This window comes from Tetrao urogallus (assembly GCF_951394365.1).
Source record: "Tetrao urogallus genome assembly, chromosome: Z".
Lineage (NCBI taxonomy): Eukaryota > Metazoa > Chordata > Aves > Galliformes > Phasianidae > Tetrao > Tetrao urogallus.
The window spans coordinates 8,545,640-8,567,051 of NC_136816.1; the positions used below are offsets into that span (position 1 = coordinate 8,545,640).

Here is a 21,412-nt window from a genome sequence, read left to right on the forward strand (position 1 = left end):
GACTTCTCTCTGGTGAAATGCCAGAGCCAGCCAATCTGTAGGTTTGGGATCAAGGAAAGCTGGGAACAAGAACACTGCTGAAAGCATAGCTGAGGTCTTGGACTGCTGCACTGTACCAGCTGCTCCAAAAGGCTGCAGCAGCATTAAGTGAAATTTGTAATTTTCATGTAACTTTTTGTGTATTTAAGAAGGTAATTTACTAACCTGCAACCTGTACTTTCTTTTTCCATGAAAATAGTAATCTCACTAAAAAGCCAGCTTTTTTCCTGTGATCTATCCATTTTGATTAAGTATTCTCATTATGTATTTGCTCTACTTAAAAAAAAAAAAAAGGAAAAAAAAAAAGCATTAAATGTTAGTATTTTTTCTTGAATTTTACCAGTGTATGCCATCTAGAGGCACATAACCAATCTATCCAGCTGTTTTCCTACTGTGAAATGAAGAATAGTCCTGCATCATGGAATCAAATAATTGAAAAAAATAAAATACTCTGCCATGAAAAGTCAAATTCTTCTCAGAATGTTTGCTCTGAAAGACAAGGTATCTTTTGGTCTTTTCACCACTTTCAAGAAAGAAATAAAACCATACTCATAAAAGAAAAACACTTTTCTTCTAGGAATGCAGAAACCAGAGGTTCCATTTTTGACTAGCTTAAATTCCATTCCAGAGTTAGATCACTTGACAGCAACACACAGAAGGTTTTGTGAGGCTGCTTCACTGCCATCTGCTAATTCTGCACACAGTTTTTTTAGCAGTCGAGCACAAGATGTAGTCAAGATGCAAAAATTGTTGCTTTTAGGAAGCCTACCTGGTAGAGCTAAAGAAGCCCTCGTCTACCTTTGTATGGAATGGAAAAGTGTAATAGCAAATACATGAGTTGAATGGGCAGAGGCAAGGTGGTTTAAATTAAAGTAAGTGGCAATGCTTAGCAGTGTGAAAAAAATTAGTCTGTATGTCTAGTTCCATCATATATATGTGAATGTGTATGCATAAAGGATTTCATCACAGCGTGCAGAGTTCAATTCAAGCTAAAACATGGCCAATGAGAAGAACCTCTCCTCCAGCATGCTATTCAAATTAACCAGGCACAATCTGAACTCCTGTCAGTATTATAATTTGCTTTCCTTAATGCTGCTCCAGCAAGGATGCTTCAGCACCCTGTGACAGCTGAACAATTTTTGTTCTCCCAGGAAGTAGCGCTGAGTGTGAAGAAGCCATTTCATTCAGCAGGCAGCTGGAATGGTCTGCCCAGGGCAGTGGTGGAGTCACCGACCATTGAGGTGCTCAAGAAACATTTAGATGCTTTTCTGAGGGACATGGTTTAGTTGGAAATGTTGGTGACAGGAGGATGGTTGGACAGCAAGATTTTAGACCAACCTTGGTGATTGATTCTATGATTCTAAAAATTCAGTACAGAATTCATTCAGGTATTACAGAGCCAAAGCTTACAAGCAGTAATAGTAATTCAAGCAGTAGGTGCTCTCTATTGGGCCACCTAAAGCAGTATGCTACAGTGGTATCTCCCTGGAGTAACAAGTTTAGCATTCACTGGATGAAGGTGTTGGAAACAGCTGTAGTAAGAAAGCTTCAGATAGCCTCAGCTAGAGGCTGTGATCTATCCACAATCAAAGAATGACTTCTTTCCTTTTTTAATGCCACTTCAGAGTTGTCTGTGATGCTGTGCTAAACTTGGAGAGCAGACCCCAGCAACACAGAGACAACCTATGATTGCCTCAAAAACAACGTGCTTCCGAATTCAAAATTAAGGCGTGTAAAAACACCAAGACAAGCTTTACCTTTACTGCAACTGGCCAGACCTAAATTTAGCTGACCAGTATCACAGCCCGCTCCACCGCTCATCACTGCTTTGAGAAACATTATCACAAAATGTACATACAGCATAGAGTAGGCATCTTCTGATGTTTGTCACATTGAAGGTGAACAAATATTTCTGTCCACAGTTCTCACTGCAGTCTTGCTGGTCACCACAACATGAGTTAATACAAAACCAAGAAAATATCTGTAGCCCAGTAAAACTGCACATCTCCAATTGGAAATTAAGAAGTGACCAAATAGTAACTGATATTCCAAAGTCTAACAAATAAACAATGACAAAAAACAACTATGGAACTCCAGCTCATTTTTCTGAGTAATTGGGGATCTGACTCATCTGCTTTTACTGGAGCAACAGAAGTGGGGGCAGAATTCAAGACAACTTAAGACTGAGAAACAGAAAAGAATTTTGAAAAGACAAAATTTTGTGTTTTGTTGGTTTTCTTGTTTGTTTGTTTGTTTTTACTTTCTATTGTAACTGCTTGTAAAATAGTGTGCTAACTATAACATCAGTCACCAAACCCTCCTGCTATTAAAATTTCTCTTGATAGCTTGACAAAAGCTAATTCCGTGCTCTCCATAGTGACTGCTGACATGACACTGGGCAGTAAGTAGAAGAAATAAACAATTTTTTAAAAAGCACTGATCTTTACACAAGTGGAAGATTGGCCTAGGTAACAGCCATGAATCCTACCTTTGCATACTTAATTTGCTTTACGCATGACATTTTACTTAATATAAGATTATTATTCTTGTTTTTACTGTTACTGTTACTATTATTATTGTTATTAGGATTGTAATGAATACTGAACATTCTTTCACATCCAAACACAGGGTTCTCTTTCAGGTATGGCATGAAGAACAGAGCCTTCCTGAGGCATCTGTTTCAGTAGGAATATTCATACTTCTGATAAAATCACTTTTCTCAACTTGATAGTTTCATGGATAAAATCAAACCATTATCAGAAATGATCTGAAATTACTACCTTTATTTGCTTACGCAAAACACACCAGGTTGAATTGCTGTTAAGATATTGAATAGTTTATGTACACCTTGATAAATCCACGAAACATGTATGTAATACAGTATGAGCAATAAATGTATGAGTTACAGATTTCTTACAAGATACAAAAAAAACCATTATTGATGCTAAAAATTATTCAACTAAATAAAATGTATCACTACATAGTTATTAGCAACGCAATCCTTTCTTTCTTCACAGTGAAACACTATTCTGAAGTCAAATTAAAACATTCATTCAAAGGTTAAGCTAACCGTTAAGCTAACTGTGCACTACTGTTGTTGCATGTACAGTAGCAGACAAACATGCAGATGCCTTCTGAAAGAATGGTTGGCCTATCTTGGAAAAAAATGATTTAGAACTGTGATCAAAATGATACTGTGTTATTCACTCATGCCTGAAGACCCCATTAAATCAAAGTTCCTGACAGCATCAATGGCTATCTTGTCCAAGCAAGGGCTGATTAACAACTGCAGGATACCAGCCCTGGAAGCTTACAATCTGCATGAGGCTTGGCACAAATTAGCTCATTGTGGTTCCAGCTGAAACACATGTACAGTGGCAAAAATAATCTTCTTTATTCACCAGCATTTTGAGCTTTAGCATTTGGAGGTTTTCACCGTGTGTGTATTGCTCACTTTCACACAGGTAGAAATAGCTGTCATTTTGTGGTTGGTAGCTAGCACTTTGTGGTTTTATTGTATTTGTTTTAATATAGGAAAACGTCTACAGTGCATTTGCTTTGTGACACAATGTCTTTATAATGTCTTGCAGAAATAATTGACCCAAATGAAGTTACTATACACTATATCTATTGGTTAATTAGAACTTTTAGATGCAACAAATAAAACACAGTATTGACTTTTAAATCTTCAATCAAATAAATATTTACAGCTGCAATTTGCCAAAATTATTTACCTTTCAATAATGGATCGCAAAGAGAATACACACTGCAGATTCAAATGAATGTCTTGACTATCAGCAAGCAAATTACAAACAATAGGGCAAGAAAAATCAACACAAAAAAAACCACTTTCAGGCTACTGCTGCCATCTATAAAGAGCTGGTGTAGTTTTCCTTTAAAGATGTGTGATCTTCTACATCAGTAGACTTCTTGCAATGCGTAATTGACCTTGAGATGGAGAATAACATAGCAGTGGAGTGGCTTTTCTTTTAGAGAACAATGAGTATAGATATTAGAGGACATGCCTGTTGTCAATGATCACTGCTGAAATCTGCCTATACCACACTGGGATAATCAATTTTGTAAATGATTGCAATAATCAAGGAAATTGCCTAATTTATAAATCCTGGCATACAGCATTTTAATGGATTCCTACGTTTTAATGCTGATGCTTTCAAAGCCAAATGAATTGTTGTCCAAGCTGTCACTGCACAAAATGATAAAAACATCCAGTCTTGCGGGTAACAACATCTCATGGATATTCAGACCATCAAGTACGTAATCACTCATTAGTGAATTCTGTGATAGTAGCAAAATAACATCAGAAGGCCACTGTTTCCATGTGAAAAAGCCTTCCCTGGAACAGTCCAGTACTGGTGAGTCCACACATTTAAAAAATTCCTAGTCCTCTTTGCCCAGATAAGATAGCAAGCCATTTTATTTTTATTCTTATTTCTTTTCCCCTGTGCATGAAATAATCTTGTTTCTTTAATTCAGAGGCAGGTCCAACAACTTTCTGATCATTAATCACATAAACCATTAGTGCAGAAGAATAAAAAATGAAGAGCTCCATGCTGCAGCTATTATTGGGGGGTAATTCTCCCTAATCTGTACTCAGACTTGCACTCCATACTTAAACGAGTTCCAGAAATGTAGTTATACACAGATTGCTATTCTCGGTAAACCTAAAGCAATTGATTTCAGCCAATAGTGGGCTGCCAGTACTTTACTTACTGCTCAATCTCACTAACCTGACATTTATGGTGTACTGATTGGCCTCTGTCAGTGGTGGTGGTTGTAAATTCACTTTGAAAAGCTTTGTGTTAACAGCCTTCAACCAGGCTCTGAGACGAGTACGAGCAGGCAAGCTGACAATTGCTCGACCTCCTGCCCTTATTACAGTGAGTAAATCAGGCTTTGAGCCATTAGGCTGGAGCCTGAGGCCTACACAGAAAGGATTGACATGACTAAAGGTCAACCTCTGTCACACATGTGTAACAATTTGGATAATGGAATTCTGTAACTTATCTGAAAAAAGGTGCCAAACACATAGGAGGAACGCACATGCTAGGCTGAATTTTACAGTTTTTATGTTAAGCAGACATATAAAGTCTGAGCATCATACTGAGCATCATCTGCATGTTAAAGTCAACGCATGTTCCATGACATGCAACCTGGGCAAACAGAACATATGAAGTGGCTGAGGCAGTTCTGAAAAATACTGAGCAGCATCTCCACGCAGAAAAGTGCCGGATGCAGTTTTGGCTTATCGAATCCATCTCCTACATATATTGCAATATATTTTTGGATGTCTGTATATCTCATTAAAACAGTGCATTTTTCACCCGTATTCAATCAAAAGTCAGTAGAAATAATTCACTGCTAATGTTACTGTAAATTAAGAGTAATTTCTTGCTTTGTAAAGGTGGATTTTATCCAACAATGGAAATTTTGTAACAAAGAAGAGAGGGAAGGGAAGGGAAAATGTTTCCAGAATTTGGATGATTGGATCACTTCTGAACAAGGCAGAAAGCAGTCAATTAAAGACAGAAATAAGCTTTTATATTTACTTGTGTTCTGTTGTCAGCACTTAATGTGCATTACACACTATAACTGCCAAGGTGACAGTATATGCTATGGAAAAGCAGCCACTGCACAATCTCACAATTTGGATCATATGGACAATATGGGATTTGCTGTTGTTTTTTGGTATTGCCTTCAGAATTTTCATTTTCTGTAACAGAGTTGAGATTCTGCAACAGTATGCAACTGCCCTCCAAATTTTATTGGAAAATTTCTTTCATTAAGTAGCAAGTCAAATGAGATTTGTTTTTTTCTTGCACATGTTCCTAGGGATACATATTTGCTCTGGCATACAACAAACACCTTGTTTTACATGGAATAAATATGTTGAAGATACTGAGTTATATAAAGATAAGGTGTCTTATCAAGCATGCAAGGTTTCTAAAGGAAAAGGGTTTTCATTTAGTTTTCCTAAGAAATAGAATTATCAAATACAAACTAGCTTTTGTATCTGGGATCAAAATAACTTTAGATTGACTCTATAACGTACCAAAAAAAAAATGGAAATGCATGATATTAAGTGATACAGAAATATTAATGTGGGCAAGTTGCTTTATAGCAACTTAGTGTGATTTTCTTCTATGGCACCTAAATAAAAGAAGCTGCTATGCTGAAGTTGCTCTAACAACATTTGGCCCAGTAAGGTTCTGAATAAAACACTGGGGAGGTTTCCAGTAGGCAGTATGTGAATTCAAAATCCGCATAAATGTAAAAATTAATGTGATCTGTAACAGCAAATAAATGCAAAACAACAGAAAAAAAAAAAAAAAAAACAACCACAGAAAAGCAAAACAAAACATCAAGAGAATGGCAGCAGCTGTTAATTTGCACAATTTAAGATATAATAGTAGTATCAGCAAGTTTTTTTTTAAGCTAGAATTATTTGAATTTCATGAACATGACATATTTGAAACAGGGCTGACAAGCAGTCTAGAATACAAGATGATGGATTACTGAGAAACATAATTTTCACTTTATAATAGAACTATGGCATGCACATAATTCTATCCCCTAGTGCTTTGCTGTAGCAGTGAATTTAGCCCAAAACTACAGCTTTGAGAATTTAAATACAAATCTATCAACATAACTGGAATGAGTCCTCCACTGAAAAGGTAGGGATTCTCCCTGCAGATTAATCAGGACAGAAATGGAAGGTACCACCACGTGGACTCTGGCCAGCACGTGTCCCAGCAAAATGCACACTACAGGTCTGGGTGCAGCCAAAGGCAGTGATTTCTTTGACTTCAGTTGAGGCACAAGAACTGCTGAGTACTCAGCTGGTGGTTTATTAACAGGACACGTGCACCAATGAACATCACACTGTATGTATATTTTGCACATTAATGCAAAAAAAAAAAAAGAGATAGCAAATTAAAAATATATATATTAAAAAAAAAAAGAATTGTAACTAAGTCAAGTTAAAATAAACTGAAAAAGTTAAAATAAACTGAAATAATGTATCTGATGCTGCTAGGCTATTCCAAGGAAAAGACTACTTCATCTCCAGCGAATAGAAAAACAAGCAAGACAGCAAACTGTTTATTGGGCAAATTAAGAAAAGGAAACGGTAAGGTTCCATTCTTTGATACGTCTGTCAGTAAAACTTTTTTCCTTTAAGCTGTATTCACAGGGGGAATTTATGATTTAACTATTTCCAGAACTCACAGTTGAAAGATTTGAGCCTGAAAAACTTTGGGTACTAAAATGCTCATGCCTTTTAAACCTCACATTTTATTCTATTAGAATGTTAAGTGTATATCATATACATTCCTTAAGTCTACTCTTATTAAATTTTGATGTTAAACAGAAAGGGGAAACCATGCGCAACTAGATTAATTTATCTCCAGGGAATAAGGACACATTAATAATTGAGATAATGTTTTCATATATGTTGGAATCAAGTTTGCCTTTTCAGTTCTTTATTAGAAAACACATTAGGGGAAAATTATCTCATTCTCATCAGTAGGACTTAATTGCTGAGAAAGTCTCTGTTTTCTTTGTAATAACAAAAGGATTGTTCTCATTACTTCAAAATGAAAAAAAAATCCAAAATATTATCAAGCAGTGCTGGAATAAATTTTTAGTATTACTAAAGAGAGTGTTTATTTAATACACCCAGTCCCGTTTTTGTTTTAAACAAATCAGAGTTTATTGTATTTTTATAAAATACAAGCAAACTCTGGATATGATAGAAGAGGGCCAAAGGGAAAAAAGAGCTACAACTGAAAATGACTAATATTTTTGGCTTTCTGAGGGGCAGATCTTTTTGTAAGTTATAAAAAATCATCTTGGCTGATTGCTAGAGAACTCAATAATTTCCCATGAACACCCATAGGTGTCAAGGCCTTTTGTGAGGTAATGGAATGGTATGTAATTCACCCTGAGTCGCCGTACATTATGCGATATGGATTACATACAAAGCAAACACTGACTGCATGGTGGGAACACTTGTGCAGACAGACTAAAGCATATTTCCATAGTGTTGAACTATACATCAAATGCAGTGTTTTCTTGATGTTTCCCACAACAAAGAGAACTGAAAAAAATAAAAAGAAAAAGCCGCCAGATTAGTAACTGTGCTTGAAAATCTTCGTGATTCTATTTATCTGGGGTACATTGAAAACAGAGCTGTAAATGAAAACAACTACGTATCAACTTTACTTTGAAATGCAGAGACAAAGAAAAATATATTAGAAAGCCATTTGCAATACTAAGAAAGATAATTTATCTTCATGAGGTCCATCAAGACCTAATGCTGAACAACAGATCGGTAGGCATACTGCTATTTGTAGCCATCTTGAACAGATTCATGGAGAAGAATTTACTGCAGTCACAGCTTAAAGAGGGACGACAGTAAGAAACTCCTTTAACGCTTCCAGTCACTTAATCCACGCTCTCATACCATATAGACTAAAAGAATACAGACTACTCAAATGCATACTTTCTATTGCTTGTATTTATTTTCATAGCTCAGCTTTGTAAACCCCCACACACCTTCTGCCGACTTTATTTAGCTATGTGGGTTTTTTTACTTAAACATTAGTTCTCTGATAGGTAAAACATACTGAATTGAAAGTCAAAATAAATAAGAAATGGCCAAAGCTTTATGTTTAGCTAATTCTTGGGGTATGTTATTCTTTGCTAACAATTTCTGGCATTAGCAAAAATAATCTGAGCTGCCCATGATACTTCCCCTCTAAAAAACTAAATTGAGTACTTATTTTGAAGATAAATCACTAAAAATACACATATGCACTCATTTTTGCTAGCCAGCAGGAAATCTGTGTTGTCTGTTAAGAACAGAAGACCAAACCCATGCAAAAACTCAGCTGACACTCTTTGGTGGCCTGAGTCTGGAAATCTTATTTTTTCTCGAGATCTTTTTCTTCTCTGCTTTTGGCAACTTCCCACAGACACATCCCACACCCCATCCCAACTCCTTCCTTGATTGCTTTCAACAATTTTTAAGTTAACCTGAAATCAGTCGATTTTTGCCTGTTAAAAAAAGACCAGTATTTGTAACTTAACTTGCATAACATTGATTCATATGGAATTAATCTAATTTTTAATGGATAATGTTAATAGTGAGAATTAATGTGCAATTCCCTAACTCCATTTATTTCACTAAATTTTAATAGTTTATGTAAGCCAATGATTTGACAAGTTTGCTTTATTATTTAGCATTCTCATAACCAAAGTAGTTTAAACCAGGTTAAACATTATAAAACTTCAAAGTCATGATAAAATTATATTAAAAAAAAAAAAAAAAAAGATTGACAACTTATCTTATAATGCTCTCGTTGTAACAATCGGGCTTTGTCAGAAACAGATTTAAGCCTGATTTAATAACACCTGATATAACAGAGGAATACCACCTCTACAGAAAGCAGCAAAAAACTCCCAATCATTTCAAGCCACACAGTATTTCATGGAGTAGGACACCTTTAGGTGTGCACCAGGATAGATCTTTTACACTTTAATATGAAACATTCTCTTTTCCCACAATGACTCATTTGACCAAATACTTCAAGGCAAACCCCTCATGTGTTATTACTATTTATCTGCACAGAGAAATTTCAATAGGAGGTCCAGCTAATGGAAACAGGTCATGTTTGCCAGGTAGCATGAAAAACAGAACAAAAGAATGAAAAGAAATGGTTTCCAGTCCCAAAGAACTGACCAGCTAAATGTGCACGTTTTCCATGAACGAGTTCTATACTAAGCATATCAGCTTCACAACGTCAAATATATTTGAGAATCCATTCCCTTTCACTTGCATCACCCTGAAGACAATAAAAGGGTTCCTGCTATCTTTTGGGATTTCTTGTCAAGTGCCTCACCAGGAAGCATGTGCCCTGATTTCCTGAAGATTCTGATTTGGTCTAGGTGGGCAAACACCACCTTTACACCTGTAGGCACACTCCTACTACCTCTTCGTGGCAGTTGGTCTGACAGTGCTACTGTGGCTATGGTGAACTTGACTAAGAAATAACTCCTGCCAGGACAAAGTAAAGAACTGATGGCAAAAGACCAGGTAGACAGGAGGCCACTCTTAGAAATTATAGAAGTATTGATACACACAAGGACTGCACTTGTTCCCTATTATCTGTGAGGCCTGCGTATAAAATATCATCTCTTCTTCCTAAGTTAATCATAGGACATTGTTACCATCCATGCACAAACTACACTTCAGCATGGAATCCAGCACTCCATGGGACACTGCGTGCAGGGTTGTGACCAGTAAAGGCCATACATGTCCCTTTGCAGTCAAGGAACACAAAGGAGGGTGTATGAGCTCTTCTGCCAAACCACAGCAGATTATTTAGCGTTCATCATGAAACAAACCAATCCACCACAACCTGAACACAGCAGCTATCACTGTTTCTCTCTCTACGATGGTGACAAACAGAAATGCACGCAAGTGTCAGAAGCATCTCTAGGGGAACCCGTGGTCAGTGCAGGGCTGCAGGAGGACTGAGCTGTGAGCAAGAAGTCGTGCCTGGAAGTGCAGCAGCTCCATGCACTGCCCGCAGACTGTGTCAGGGCACAGCACATGTCCTCCCCACACACCCAGGTGACACACACAACCGGGACAGTGGCCCAGCAGCTCCGGCAGCTCCTGCCTCTCAGATCAGAATTCCAGAACCGCTGTGTGCTGCAATCCCTGCTATAGCTCTGTGCTCTGTGCCACAGTACCTGCCCCAACCAGCTCTGCAATGTGTGCTCTGAGGTGCCCGTGGTTTTCTGGGTGCCCTCAGTGGGTCAAGGCTTTTGGCTACATTTCCAAACCCGCTGGGTTAGCTGACATACATTGTTGATCTGTTTTCTTCTGCTTTCACTCTGTAAAACTACAATTACACTCAACGTCTGTTTCCAAACAGCCAGCTCTGACAAGGAACAAAGGCAGCGACTTACTTCCCAGAGGTGCTGAGTGTTCCTGACGGCTCCCGCTTGGACCTTCTCCGGCAGCAGCAGGACGCCCTGGAAGGGCCCGATCCAGGTGCCCTGCTGGATGCGCTGCGCAGCGCAGATGCCGTAGGCCAGGCCAGGCACGGTGCTGGTGCAGAGGCAGACCTCACGCGGAAGGTCCCGCAGCCATTCAGGGATCTCGGGCGGCGGGGCAGCTGCGGCCGCGCTGCTTGTGCCCACCAAGCGCCGCAAGGAGTGCAGCGGGCCATGCATGGGGCACTCGCCGTTGCGGTTGTCGGCACACATGTCGCATCCTGGGGGCAGAGGGAAGCTGTTAGCACGGCGCTGCCGAGGCCCACCCGCAGCCCATGTCACGCGGTGCCCATTGGCATGCTGTGCTGGACGGCCCCCGCTTTGCCAGGCCCTTCATAAGAAACCCCAAAGGAGGGCCCGGTGTGCATCCTGCACGCTCAGTGCGTTTGCAAACCTGCCAGGGCTCCTTTCTGGTGATGCAACATTTAAGTTTTACTTTCTGGGTCACCAAAAGTGCGTGTAAGCCACCGCGGTGCGTTCCAGCCAGGCATTCACCAGTGATAATGCTTGACAAGTGCCTTCCAACTGCCTTGCCACAGCTTGGTTTATTTGGAATTGAATTTAATTTCATCCCCTTTGTAGAAGAACATGCACTCCAATTTTACAGAGTGAATGCCTGAATACATTTCTACAGGACCTCGATGAATGGCAAATGGGAGCATGTGCGGACATTTACTTTCTCATGACCACATCTAATCTCAAAATTAATATTTTGTAGCAAATATCATCTCTCCCTAGCACATATTTGAAAAATGTGTTATGTCCGGAGCACAGGGTCTGTGCCTGATGCATACAGAGGGACACGGTTTAATGGGCAGTTTTGGCAGCACATGGATGGTGATGGACTAGGTGATACCAGAGGTCTTTTCCAATTGCTAAGGATTCTGCAATTCTATGCAGCTGAGGCCACGAACAGAGCGCCTGGCTTGGTGAGCAGCTCTGAAGAAGAAAGATCGTTTTTACAAAAATGTTAATTTCCCTAACTGTGTGACTAAAGGATGATGTTGCTCTATTTTGGGATCTGGTTGTTCTTTTCTGAGCAAAGGAAATTTTGGTAAATTGTTTCCGTTACACACTGTTGAACATGCCATGAATGCACCACTTCCAGGAAAATGTTTCACACTTGGGAAACCCATTTCTATAGAGGTTGCTGAGTTAACACAACAATAAATCTATTGAAATGTGTTACTCTCTTCCATACATTTCACTTCTGTATTACTGGAAAAGCTTTTATACAAATTTATTCCAGAAATGCAAACAAACAGGGAAAACAGCAACTATACTGTAGTACTCCCATAGAAGTTTCTATGACTTTTCTCTAATAATTTTACATACAACATACGCTTACATACACAAGTGCAGCACAGTACTCACTATAGGAGTGGCAGCTCTTAGCCACAGCCCTGTGCTGGCTGATGGCAGTGGCCACAGCTCCCAGCAGCTGTGCCTCACCCCACAGTGGGCACACTCGTGCCAGGCAGGTCTTCTCCCTGCACAGCCGTCAAAGGGAACCTTCCTCTGCTCAGTTAAGGCCACGGAAGATCTGCGAAAGCTGTGTATTTAAAATGCAGCCTGTCTTGAATTTTAGGCAGGCTTTCTAAGCCCTATTTTCCATCCACCTCTTTCACATTATACCACACAAAAATTGCTGAGTTCAGAACTGTGACAATATTGGAAGCTCGTTTTCTGAGGGTCTGCTATGCCTTCGTGAGTGTCCTTCAGATCTGTGCTCCACAGAAGCTTTGCACGCCACAGCCCACAGGAGCCCAACTCAGCAGTGCAGTGCTGGTTGAAGGCCAGCAGGACACCAACCTGAATCACACCTCTGCACGGTCCTGGAGCAGTTTGTTAAGGAGATACCCCACTGCGAGGGACCCCTCCGTGGGGTTAAGCCCCCGCTGCAGCATGGGTTGCATGCTTGGCCGTATCAGCCAGAGGTGGCTGGGGGCTGATGTTGCAAGACTGCGGGGAAAAGATTCTGGCAAGTCCTGAGAGAAGATTGCTGTGCAGCCAATATTCCTACAGCCATCTCTAGGCTCAATGGATAGAAGGCAGCACACACATGTTGGGGGCTTGGGATTGTTCCCACAGCTAATTTGGAAATGGAAGTATCAGCACCACATCTTTCTTTCCTTCTCAGAAACCTGTAACCAAGCAGCCCTGTGTTTTGGGCATTTCCAAAGATCTCAAAGGTAGCACCACAATTTATCCCATGCAGGAAGCATGCAGGAAGAGATTCCACATAGAAAAAAAAAAAAGAAAAAACTAAACTAAACTAAACTAAACTAATTGGCATCTGAGCACACTTTGAATAAATCTTGCATCTTACCATGCAAGCTAGAGTGAAAATATGGGGCAGAAAAAGTGTGGGCTTACTGAGAGGATGCTTCACTACGACGTCAATTAGCACCCAGGGCAGGCCCTTCAATCCAGTCTGCCCATGATTCTTGGTCATCTTTATACACATAATTCTCCTTCCTGATGCCATGTTACCAGGGACTGTTTCAGAGACAGCGTGCCCCTGTAGCAACAGACACTGGACATGCAAAGGCTTCCTCATGTCTCCATTCAGACCACTTTTGGTGTCATTTGCATCCTACTCCCAGACATGCAAATTCTTTCAGGCACACAACTTGTAGCAACTGCCCATGATGAAGATTTCTTGACTTCTTTCCGACAATATGAATGGGTAAAACATTTTATTTCAACATCTTAAGTGAAAAGAGATTAAGAAATCAAAGAGAAGTGTAAACAAACTCCATGTCATTGTCATTTACCCTTGCAGAAAGTCACACATAATGCTATTTATTTTCTGCTGTCCAAAAACACTGGTAACATCTTAATGCTTGGCAGCTGCAGTATCTTATCTCCTGCTGTGCTCCTTTCCCTCTGTCCTGCCAAAGCTGAAGGTTTGGAAAATGGGACATCTTCTCAAATTGCTTTGGCTTGTGGCTTGTTGTAGAGAGGGAGGGAGTCTGCCTTTAAGTACTAAATTTCTTCTAAGTTGCATGGTTTATACAGATCCAGTTTTTATTTAATTTTAAAAATAATAACTAAAAACTAAATAAATATTATGAGGATTGGGAGCCCTGCAGGGTTCAATTTACTTTGCCTTCAGAAAAAAGCCAGTGCACCTCTTTTCCTTGACATGCATGGGAGGCTGTGATGCAGATGCACTTTCTGTGGTGCCATACCACCCATTTAAAGGCAGTCTGCCTGCAGAAACCCAATGCATGGACTTCCTTGCCTCCTGGGACAACAGAAGGAAGCCCTTTATAGGACCGTACTTGGTCTTACCCGCATCCTTGCAAAAAGGATCAACAATATCCCTGAGAGGAACACTATATAGCATGTAATACAACATGCACACGTGGAAAAAAAGGGTCTGTGCTGTTTTTTGAGACAGAAAGAGCTGTGACCACTGCAAGAGTCTGCAAACTCTTGGGCAAGATCCACAGGTGTGGGAGGCTCAGTGGGACACGTGTGAGCTCTGCACCGGAGTGCCACACAGTGCAGTGTGAGCACAGGCCTCATCTGAGGGCTGTACTGTGATGGCTAACAGAGATACACATTCAAGCCCCAGATCAAGAAACAAAGTAAGAAATGGGAGAAAATTGAGGAATTTGCTGAAAATGGAAAAAGTGAGGAGGACTGCAGTCGGAGCAGAGTATCTCCTGATAAAAAGTCACTAGAAATGCACTACTGCAGGTCTGAGTGCAGCCAGGCTGTATGGAAGGAGATCAGTTCCTCTCTGTATACCTTCATGGCCTATAGACGTGAGGATTAAAGAAAGGAAAAAGCAAGGAAAAAAAATAAATTCCTAGCGGAGCTGTTTGGTATGACTCTTCTGGGTACAGTGCAGTATGTTATCGTTTATTTGGCTCCATAAAAATGAGCACAGTGTAATGCCAGCACCATAACTCCATGAATATGCTTACAAGTGCTAGTGCTGAGCAAAAAGGAAAGCACTGGCTGTTGCCCCCAGAATATAACTAAACATTCTCGTACCTAAATAGCACTGCTAGCTAGAGCATATCTTAAAGGAAATCTGAGAGGAGAAAACTTTTGTCAGAACAAGATAGAGCCCAACACAGCGCTTAAACCAGCAAACCAGCTGTAACAATAAATGGAAGAAATACATTTTTGTCTCGGCAATAATACGCTTCAAAGGTGCAGTTACACTGGATACCTGCAGTTTGCTGGTATTTAAAGAAGAACGCCCTCTGACCCCCTCCTTCATAACTCACTGCAAGCACACAGGTATCCAGTGCAAGTGGCCATCATTTCACACCGTGCTGCTCCTTGTAAGCATAAATCACCACCGCCAGCGCTATGTCCTTGGCCGGGCCCAGGTACTCAGCCGGGAGGAGGGTGGCAGGGCGAGGCTGGACCCCTCATCTCCTGAAGGCCAACGCTTTCCTGGCCATCGTGCCCCTTTGTGCCTCAGTTTTCTCACTACGAGCTAAAAGTAATCTCTTTTTACTGCTGCAAAGATAAATTAATCGCTGTTTTGCACATGCTCTGAGCCTTCCTGACGCGAGCCAAGCCTTCGCCCTTTCCAACGCAGACATCCTGTCCCTTTCAGATCCCTGTCTCGGGAGTTGCTTTGCACGGGATACGCGCGGGTCCCGCCGCCCCGGGGTGGCGGTTCACCCTCCGGCGAGCCTCGAACGGCTCCGCTGCGACCCCCAGCCGGCTCCCGCGCCTGTTCCCCGCTGCCGCCCCGAGCCCGACCGGCGAAGCGCCCTCACGGGACGGTGCTCCCTCCCGAGGGCGGCCGCGTTCCGGACACACGGCGCGGTCACTGCGCTGCCGCCCTGGAGCGGAGTCGCCGCTCGGCCCGAGCTCCGCCGCGGATCTGAGGTGTCCTGCGCGCCTCGGGGACAGGGGAGCCGCCAGAGCGGCTGTGGGGCTGCTCTGCCTTTGGAGAGGCGGGTGGGGGGCTGGCTGGGGAGGAGGGCTTGTTTTTCTCTGCCTTCGATTGAACGTTTGAATGAATTAAATTCCCGTGTCAGGTATAAGGAGGGTAGGAGAATATTGTGTGTAGATAAACCTTGCCACCCCCTGCCCCTGAGAGACCCCCATATACAATGTAGAGATGATGAATAGGTTCTGGGAAAGGAGATCGAAGTTCAGTCCGCACCGGCTCCACTCTCTCCTACAAAACTACAGGGCAATTAATTGTGGCTTGTCCCCTCATCCTTCATCTACTGGTGGCACATATCGATGGAGATTACTGCTGATGGACCATTTTATCACCCTAAATAAACAGTCACCACCTTCCCTAACCTCAATCTAATATATGGCTATCTGCTATATTTAAGGGTGCTGGGTAACTAATGATGTAAAACAGCTAAATCATACAGGTTACCAGCAGCCTGGAGAAAACATCCCAACAGCCCTGGTGCCGAACGTCTTCGCCGTACACGCTTACACCTCGACACCGAATGGAACCGTTGGCGTGGGTGACACCGTGCTCTGCGTTCACTGCCGGGGCACGCTGGTGCGTGCCGGCACAGGGAGCAGTCCCGCAACGGCCGCCAGTCCTCTCCCGGCTGCCCCGCACCCCCACCCTCGGGGATCAGACCCCCGCACCGCCCTAAAACGTCCTTCCGAACCCGAAGCTGGGAGGAAAGCGGTCCCCATCCACCCGCCCAGGCTGCAGGGCCCTAACCAGCGCTGCATCTGTTCTTTAAACAGGCGTTCAATTGAACGCGTTTCCACGCTGACGCTTCGCCCGCAGCTCCCCCGGTCGGTCTCGTCCCCCGCGCCGCGCCGCGCCGCGCCCGCGGTACCGCGACGGGGCCGTATGACCGCCGCCCGCGGGGGGATCTGCGGGCCAGAGAGGGGGGGAGGTTCCTCTGTGCGGAGCGGGGAAGGGGGCGTCACACGCAGGGGAAGGGGATGCCCGGAGAGGGGCGTCTCGCAGAGACGGGGCCTCGGGGCGCTCGCCGGCAGCTTCTCGCCGCGGATGAGCGGCCCAGGGGCAGCCCGAGGTGCGGGTCCTGCCGCCGGGGAGAGGGTCTGTGTCGTGGGTGACCCCGCTCCCGCCGGCCGCGGCGCGCAGAGGGCGAACAGAGGGGAGAGCTCGGGCGGAGGCCGATCGCTCCCAACCTCTTCTGCAGCGCAGACCGCTCTTCCCTCCGAGTGGCACCCCAGGAGCGGGGAGCGCCCTGGGACAGAGCCACGTCCGCGCCGCGTGCTCCAGCACCCGGGGACCTTCCGCCGGGCCGATGCCGAGCAGCTCTGCCTTTTCCACGTTCGTGTGCGTGCGAGCGAGTGGCACCGCGAGATTCCCTCACTCCTTCCTCACAAGTTGCTTTCTCTTGATTTTTAAGAACGCGTGTGCTCGAAGCGAGCGCACCTGGTCCCAGAGGGTGGTAACGCTCAAGCCGAAATCTTTACGCAAGCAACGTTAACCGAAGCAGTGTTAGAGTGAAAGCTGCCCAGCCAGCCAGCCCGGCGAAGAAAGGCTTGGATCTCGCAGTCGAGAGAGGAGAGGTCTGCCCGGCAACTCCGGGTGCCGCCGCCCCGTCCCGGCAGCGCGGCTCGCCGCGGCCCTTTCGCAGCCGCGTTGCCCCATGAAGCCACATTCGCTATCGCGACTGGGGAGAAACGGCGCAGACATCGCCACCGGTTCTGCAGCACGCTGTTATTCCGCTCGTTCCATGAAAACACTCCCTCCAAATCTCTTTTTATCTTCCTTTCTCTTTTTAAAACCTTTATCTTACAGATTTACAGAGCTGCCCGTAGAAGTGAAACATGAATTGTCTCAACAGCTCAGCTGGCGATTAGGAGTGGATTTCAGGTTCCATTAAGTGCATGCAATTTAAGAGATCACGCTTTATGTACAGAAAATGCACAAATACATTTCGCTTTGGGGCAACGCTCAGAACAAAGAAATCTCTCAAAACAAAGTTGGTGCCCAAAGTGTAAAGGTTCGCAGTGTTAGGAGGGGACAGGAGTGCCCACCAAACAGACGCTGTGCCAACTTTTCTTCTGCTCTTCAAGGCTTACACACCGTGATTAGGACCACGCCAACGCCCATACTCTGTACTTTTAGCACACAACTGAGTTTCACGGAAACTTTCAGAACAAACTCCGCATCCGAATTGAAATGAAACGAATATGCGTTGTGCTGGGATGTTAGTGACCCTTGTCTGCTCAGCAGCCACCCTTAAACAGACATTTCAAGGAACTGGGATCACAGAATTAAAGGATTTTAGGAAACACTAGATAAGAGAGGGCGGTTGATGCAATTTAATAAAAATCTACAAGGCGAAGCCGTGGTCTGATGCTTTAACAGGGCAACACGCGTGCTCGCGAAGTTAGCAGTACATTTGGTGAATTAATAAAGTTCGTTGGTTATTTTCAGCCCACGAATTTCCTCGGTCGAAGAGGACGGGCAGAGAAAGGAACTACAGATGAGCAAAACCAACTTCGAGAGTCACGAACCTGCAGTAGATGCCGATGTTTAATAACTGGGGCGTCCCTACCCTTCCAAAAACAAAACCAAACAAACACGGCCTCAAAAAGCAGACAAACAAAAACAAAATCTAAACAACCAGTTGTAATTAGCAAAGGGATTCAAGATTTCCTATTCACCAAGAGCTCAGCGAGTTCTAACACTCGGGGAAACGGCGTTTTCTCCTCCACAAAAGCCGCGCTTTCCGTACACAGTGACGGCGTCCTGCTTTACAGCGAGCATGAAAACTAAAACTAGCTAGGTGTTAACGAGGTCTGAAAGGAAAATGATATTCCGAGATAAGAGGGAGAAAAACTTTGCCCTGCTCCATCTGACTGAAAGCTGAAACTTTTCTCCTGCCCAGCTCGGAGCAGGGATTGATTTCTGGGGATGCATCGAGGCCCAGGCTCTCCGGGCAGGAGCGAAGTGGTACAGGCAAGGCGGGGAAGCGCCGGGTGAACGGCAAACTCCTCACACGCTCCGTTTGTGGAACTACGTCCCTAGCAGCCCTCTGAGAGAAACCGACCGCGCGAGAGTCCTTCCGATGCAGCCTGCCTTCCGAAGAAGGAGCCGGCTCTCCACCACGAAGGTGGTCCCCCCGGGGCTGCAGCCCTCCTCCCGGGAGCGCGACCACCGACGCTCTCACCCGGCGCCGGGAAGAGGCGGCGGGCAGAGGTGCTCCCTAGGGAGCGCGGTGCGGACAGAATGCCGACCCGTGGCGGGGAACGGCGGCGACGGGGCGCCGGGAAGCGCGAGGGGGGCTCCGGTACGTACGGTTGTTGGGGTCGCTGGTGTGCTGGTTCAGGGGGATGATCTCCATGCGCTGCTGCCCGTACAGGTAGTAGTCCAGCTCCTCGGCCGAGCAGCGGAAGCGGGCGGAAGCGCGCTCGCCGCATTTGCTGCCGCCGGCCCCGCACAAGTCCTTGCCCTGCAGGGGAGCGGGCGCTCCCCCGGCCGTGGGCTCGGAGCTCTGCAGCGGGGCGAAGACGGGCAGCTGGGTGACCGGCAGGGCGGTCAGGCCGGCCAGGGACGCGGCCGCCGCGGCGACGCAGGACGAGGCGGATGAGGAAGACGGAGTAGACGAGGACGAAGAAGCAGAGGAGAGCGAGGCCGGGCGCTGGCGGAGGCTGTCAGCCGGGGGCTCGGGTCTCTCGGGAGGCTGGAGCTGGGCGAGGGCCCCGCTGCTCTTGAGCTGGCCGCTCTGCGGGAAGAGCTGCTGCCAGTGCTGCAGATAGGCAGGATCCACCTTCAGGAACGCGGAGCCGCCGGGGTCGCCGGGCTTCAGCATCGCGCTGCCTGAGGAGCGGGGAAGAAGCGGAGAGCAAACGTGAGACCCCCGCCCCGCCCCGGCCCACGCATGAGCTCCCCGCGCTCGGCTGCGGGAGCAGCTCCGCCACCCTCCCCTGCGGGGCCGCCGGGGGGAAGTGCGGAGCGGAGCGGCGAAGCCTGGGCGGGGGGCAGCGGCCGGGGAGCCGGAGCCGCCCCGGGGCGCCTGTGCCAGCGGCAGCCGCGCACGCTGCGTCTTGCCTTATCTCTTCCCCTCTCTCCGCGGCAGCAAACGGCTCTCAAAGTTCGCAGCAGGGAGACGGAGGAAACTTTAGCCCCACGCAGACATGCACGAGCCTGTTCCCCGGCAGACTGGGACGGGGATAGAGCTCCCAGCACACCGGGGAGCCCACCCCTGCGAGGCGGCGGGGCCGGAGCCGCCCCCGGCCCGAAGCTCCCTTACCTGAGCGGGGCACGCAGGAACTGCGCGGTCGGCGTGCGGGAGGGCGCGCGGACCCGGGAGCCCTCGGGCCGGCGGAGGGCTGAGGGAAGGGCTGTTCTGCGTCTTTGTTGACGGGAAACGGGATGTCCCCTTCGGGTGTCGGCTAGACGCGAGCCGCCAGGCTCCCTCTGCCGTGGCTGCGCATGGTAGTCACGGCCGGGCTTCTCGCTCCTCTCTGGCAGACTCCGGGCTAGACACGTGGGTTTTACGACAGCGCAAAATACAAGCGTGTGTGGTGTGTACGAGAGGGAGGGGAGGGAGCGGGAAGTTACCAGCGAGCCTGAGCGCAGAGCCCTTTTTCTGGCAACATCCCCCACTTTGTTCCTTGCTCAACTTTTAAAGGTGTCCCCTTCTGCCTTCCCTCCCCCAGTCCCTCCTCCCTCCTGCCGTCCTCCCTGGCTACGGGCGCGCAGCACCGCAGGAGAATCCGCTAGCAGCGGCCCCGCAGCCGCTCGGTGCCCGGCCTGCCCGGGCTGGGGAGAGGAGGCCCCGCTCTCCCCGTCCTGGGCCCTCGAGGTGGGTGTTATGGCCCTTCCCAGCCCATTCGCTGCTCCCGTGCCGCCCTACCGGCTGCGCCGCGTACGCCTCTCTGCCAGTCCGCGGTCACCTAGGACCTGTCCCAGGGCTCCCAGCAGAGATGGAACTCATCGCTGCGGAATTCCTCTCCCCTGAAGCCCCGTCCTTTCGGCCACCAGCAAATCTCATTCCTGTTCTCTCTGTCGGTTTTAGCACCAATCAATGAGTACGCTGGTGGAGATGCAAGCTATGGCGACATACTTCGCTAACTTCTTTTTCACTCCTCTTTCCTTAAAAAAAAATGGTGTTTCCTGACTCCTTTACTCAGCTGTTGGGTTCACCTGTCAGGGTGAATATCACCGGTTCTTCGCTTTTTTCCTACATCGTACAACAAAACTAGGCGAGAAGTGTCATCTGTCTGAGGTGTATCACACGCACATGGTATCCGACACATTTAACACTGAACAGTCAGACCAAGTGCTTTTATCACCAGAACATCTCTCTGCTGGAAGAGCAACCATCGCTGCCAGGTGCCGCGC

General features: G+C 45.8%; 1 protein-coding gene across 1 annotated transcript in view; it reads right to left on the reverse strand.

Annotated features, from left to right (window-relative positions):
• PRDM6 (PR/SET domain 6) overlaps positions 1 to 19,877 on the reverse strand; it is a gene marked incomplete at both ends in the record, with an annotated part of 70,321 nt that extends 50,444 nt beyond the window's left edge. The window contains 2 exons of the mRNA XM_079548552.1: positions 11,038 to 11,345; positions 19,364 to 19,877. Of these exons, the coding sequence (XP_079404678.1) occupies positions 11,038 to 11,345; positions 19,364 to 19,877 (822 nt within the window). The remainder of the gene's footprint in view (positions 1 to 11,037; positions 11,346 to 19,363) is intronic.
• Positions 19,878 to 21,412: the final 1,535 nt, after the last annotated feature.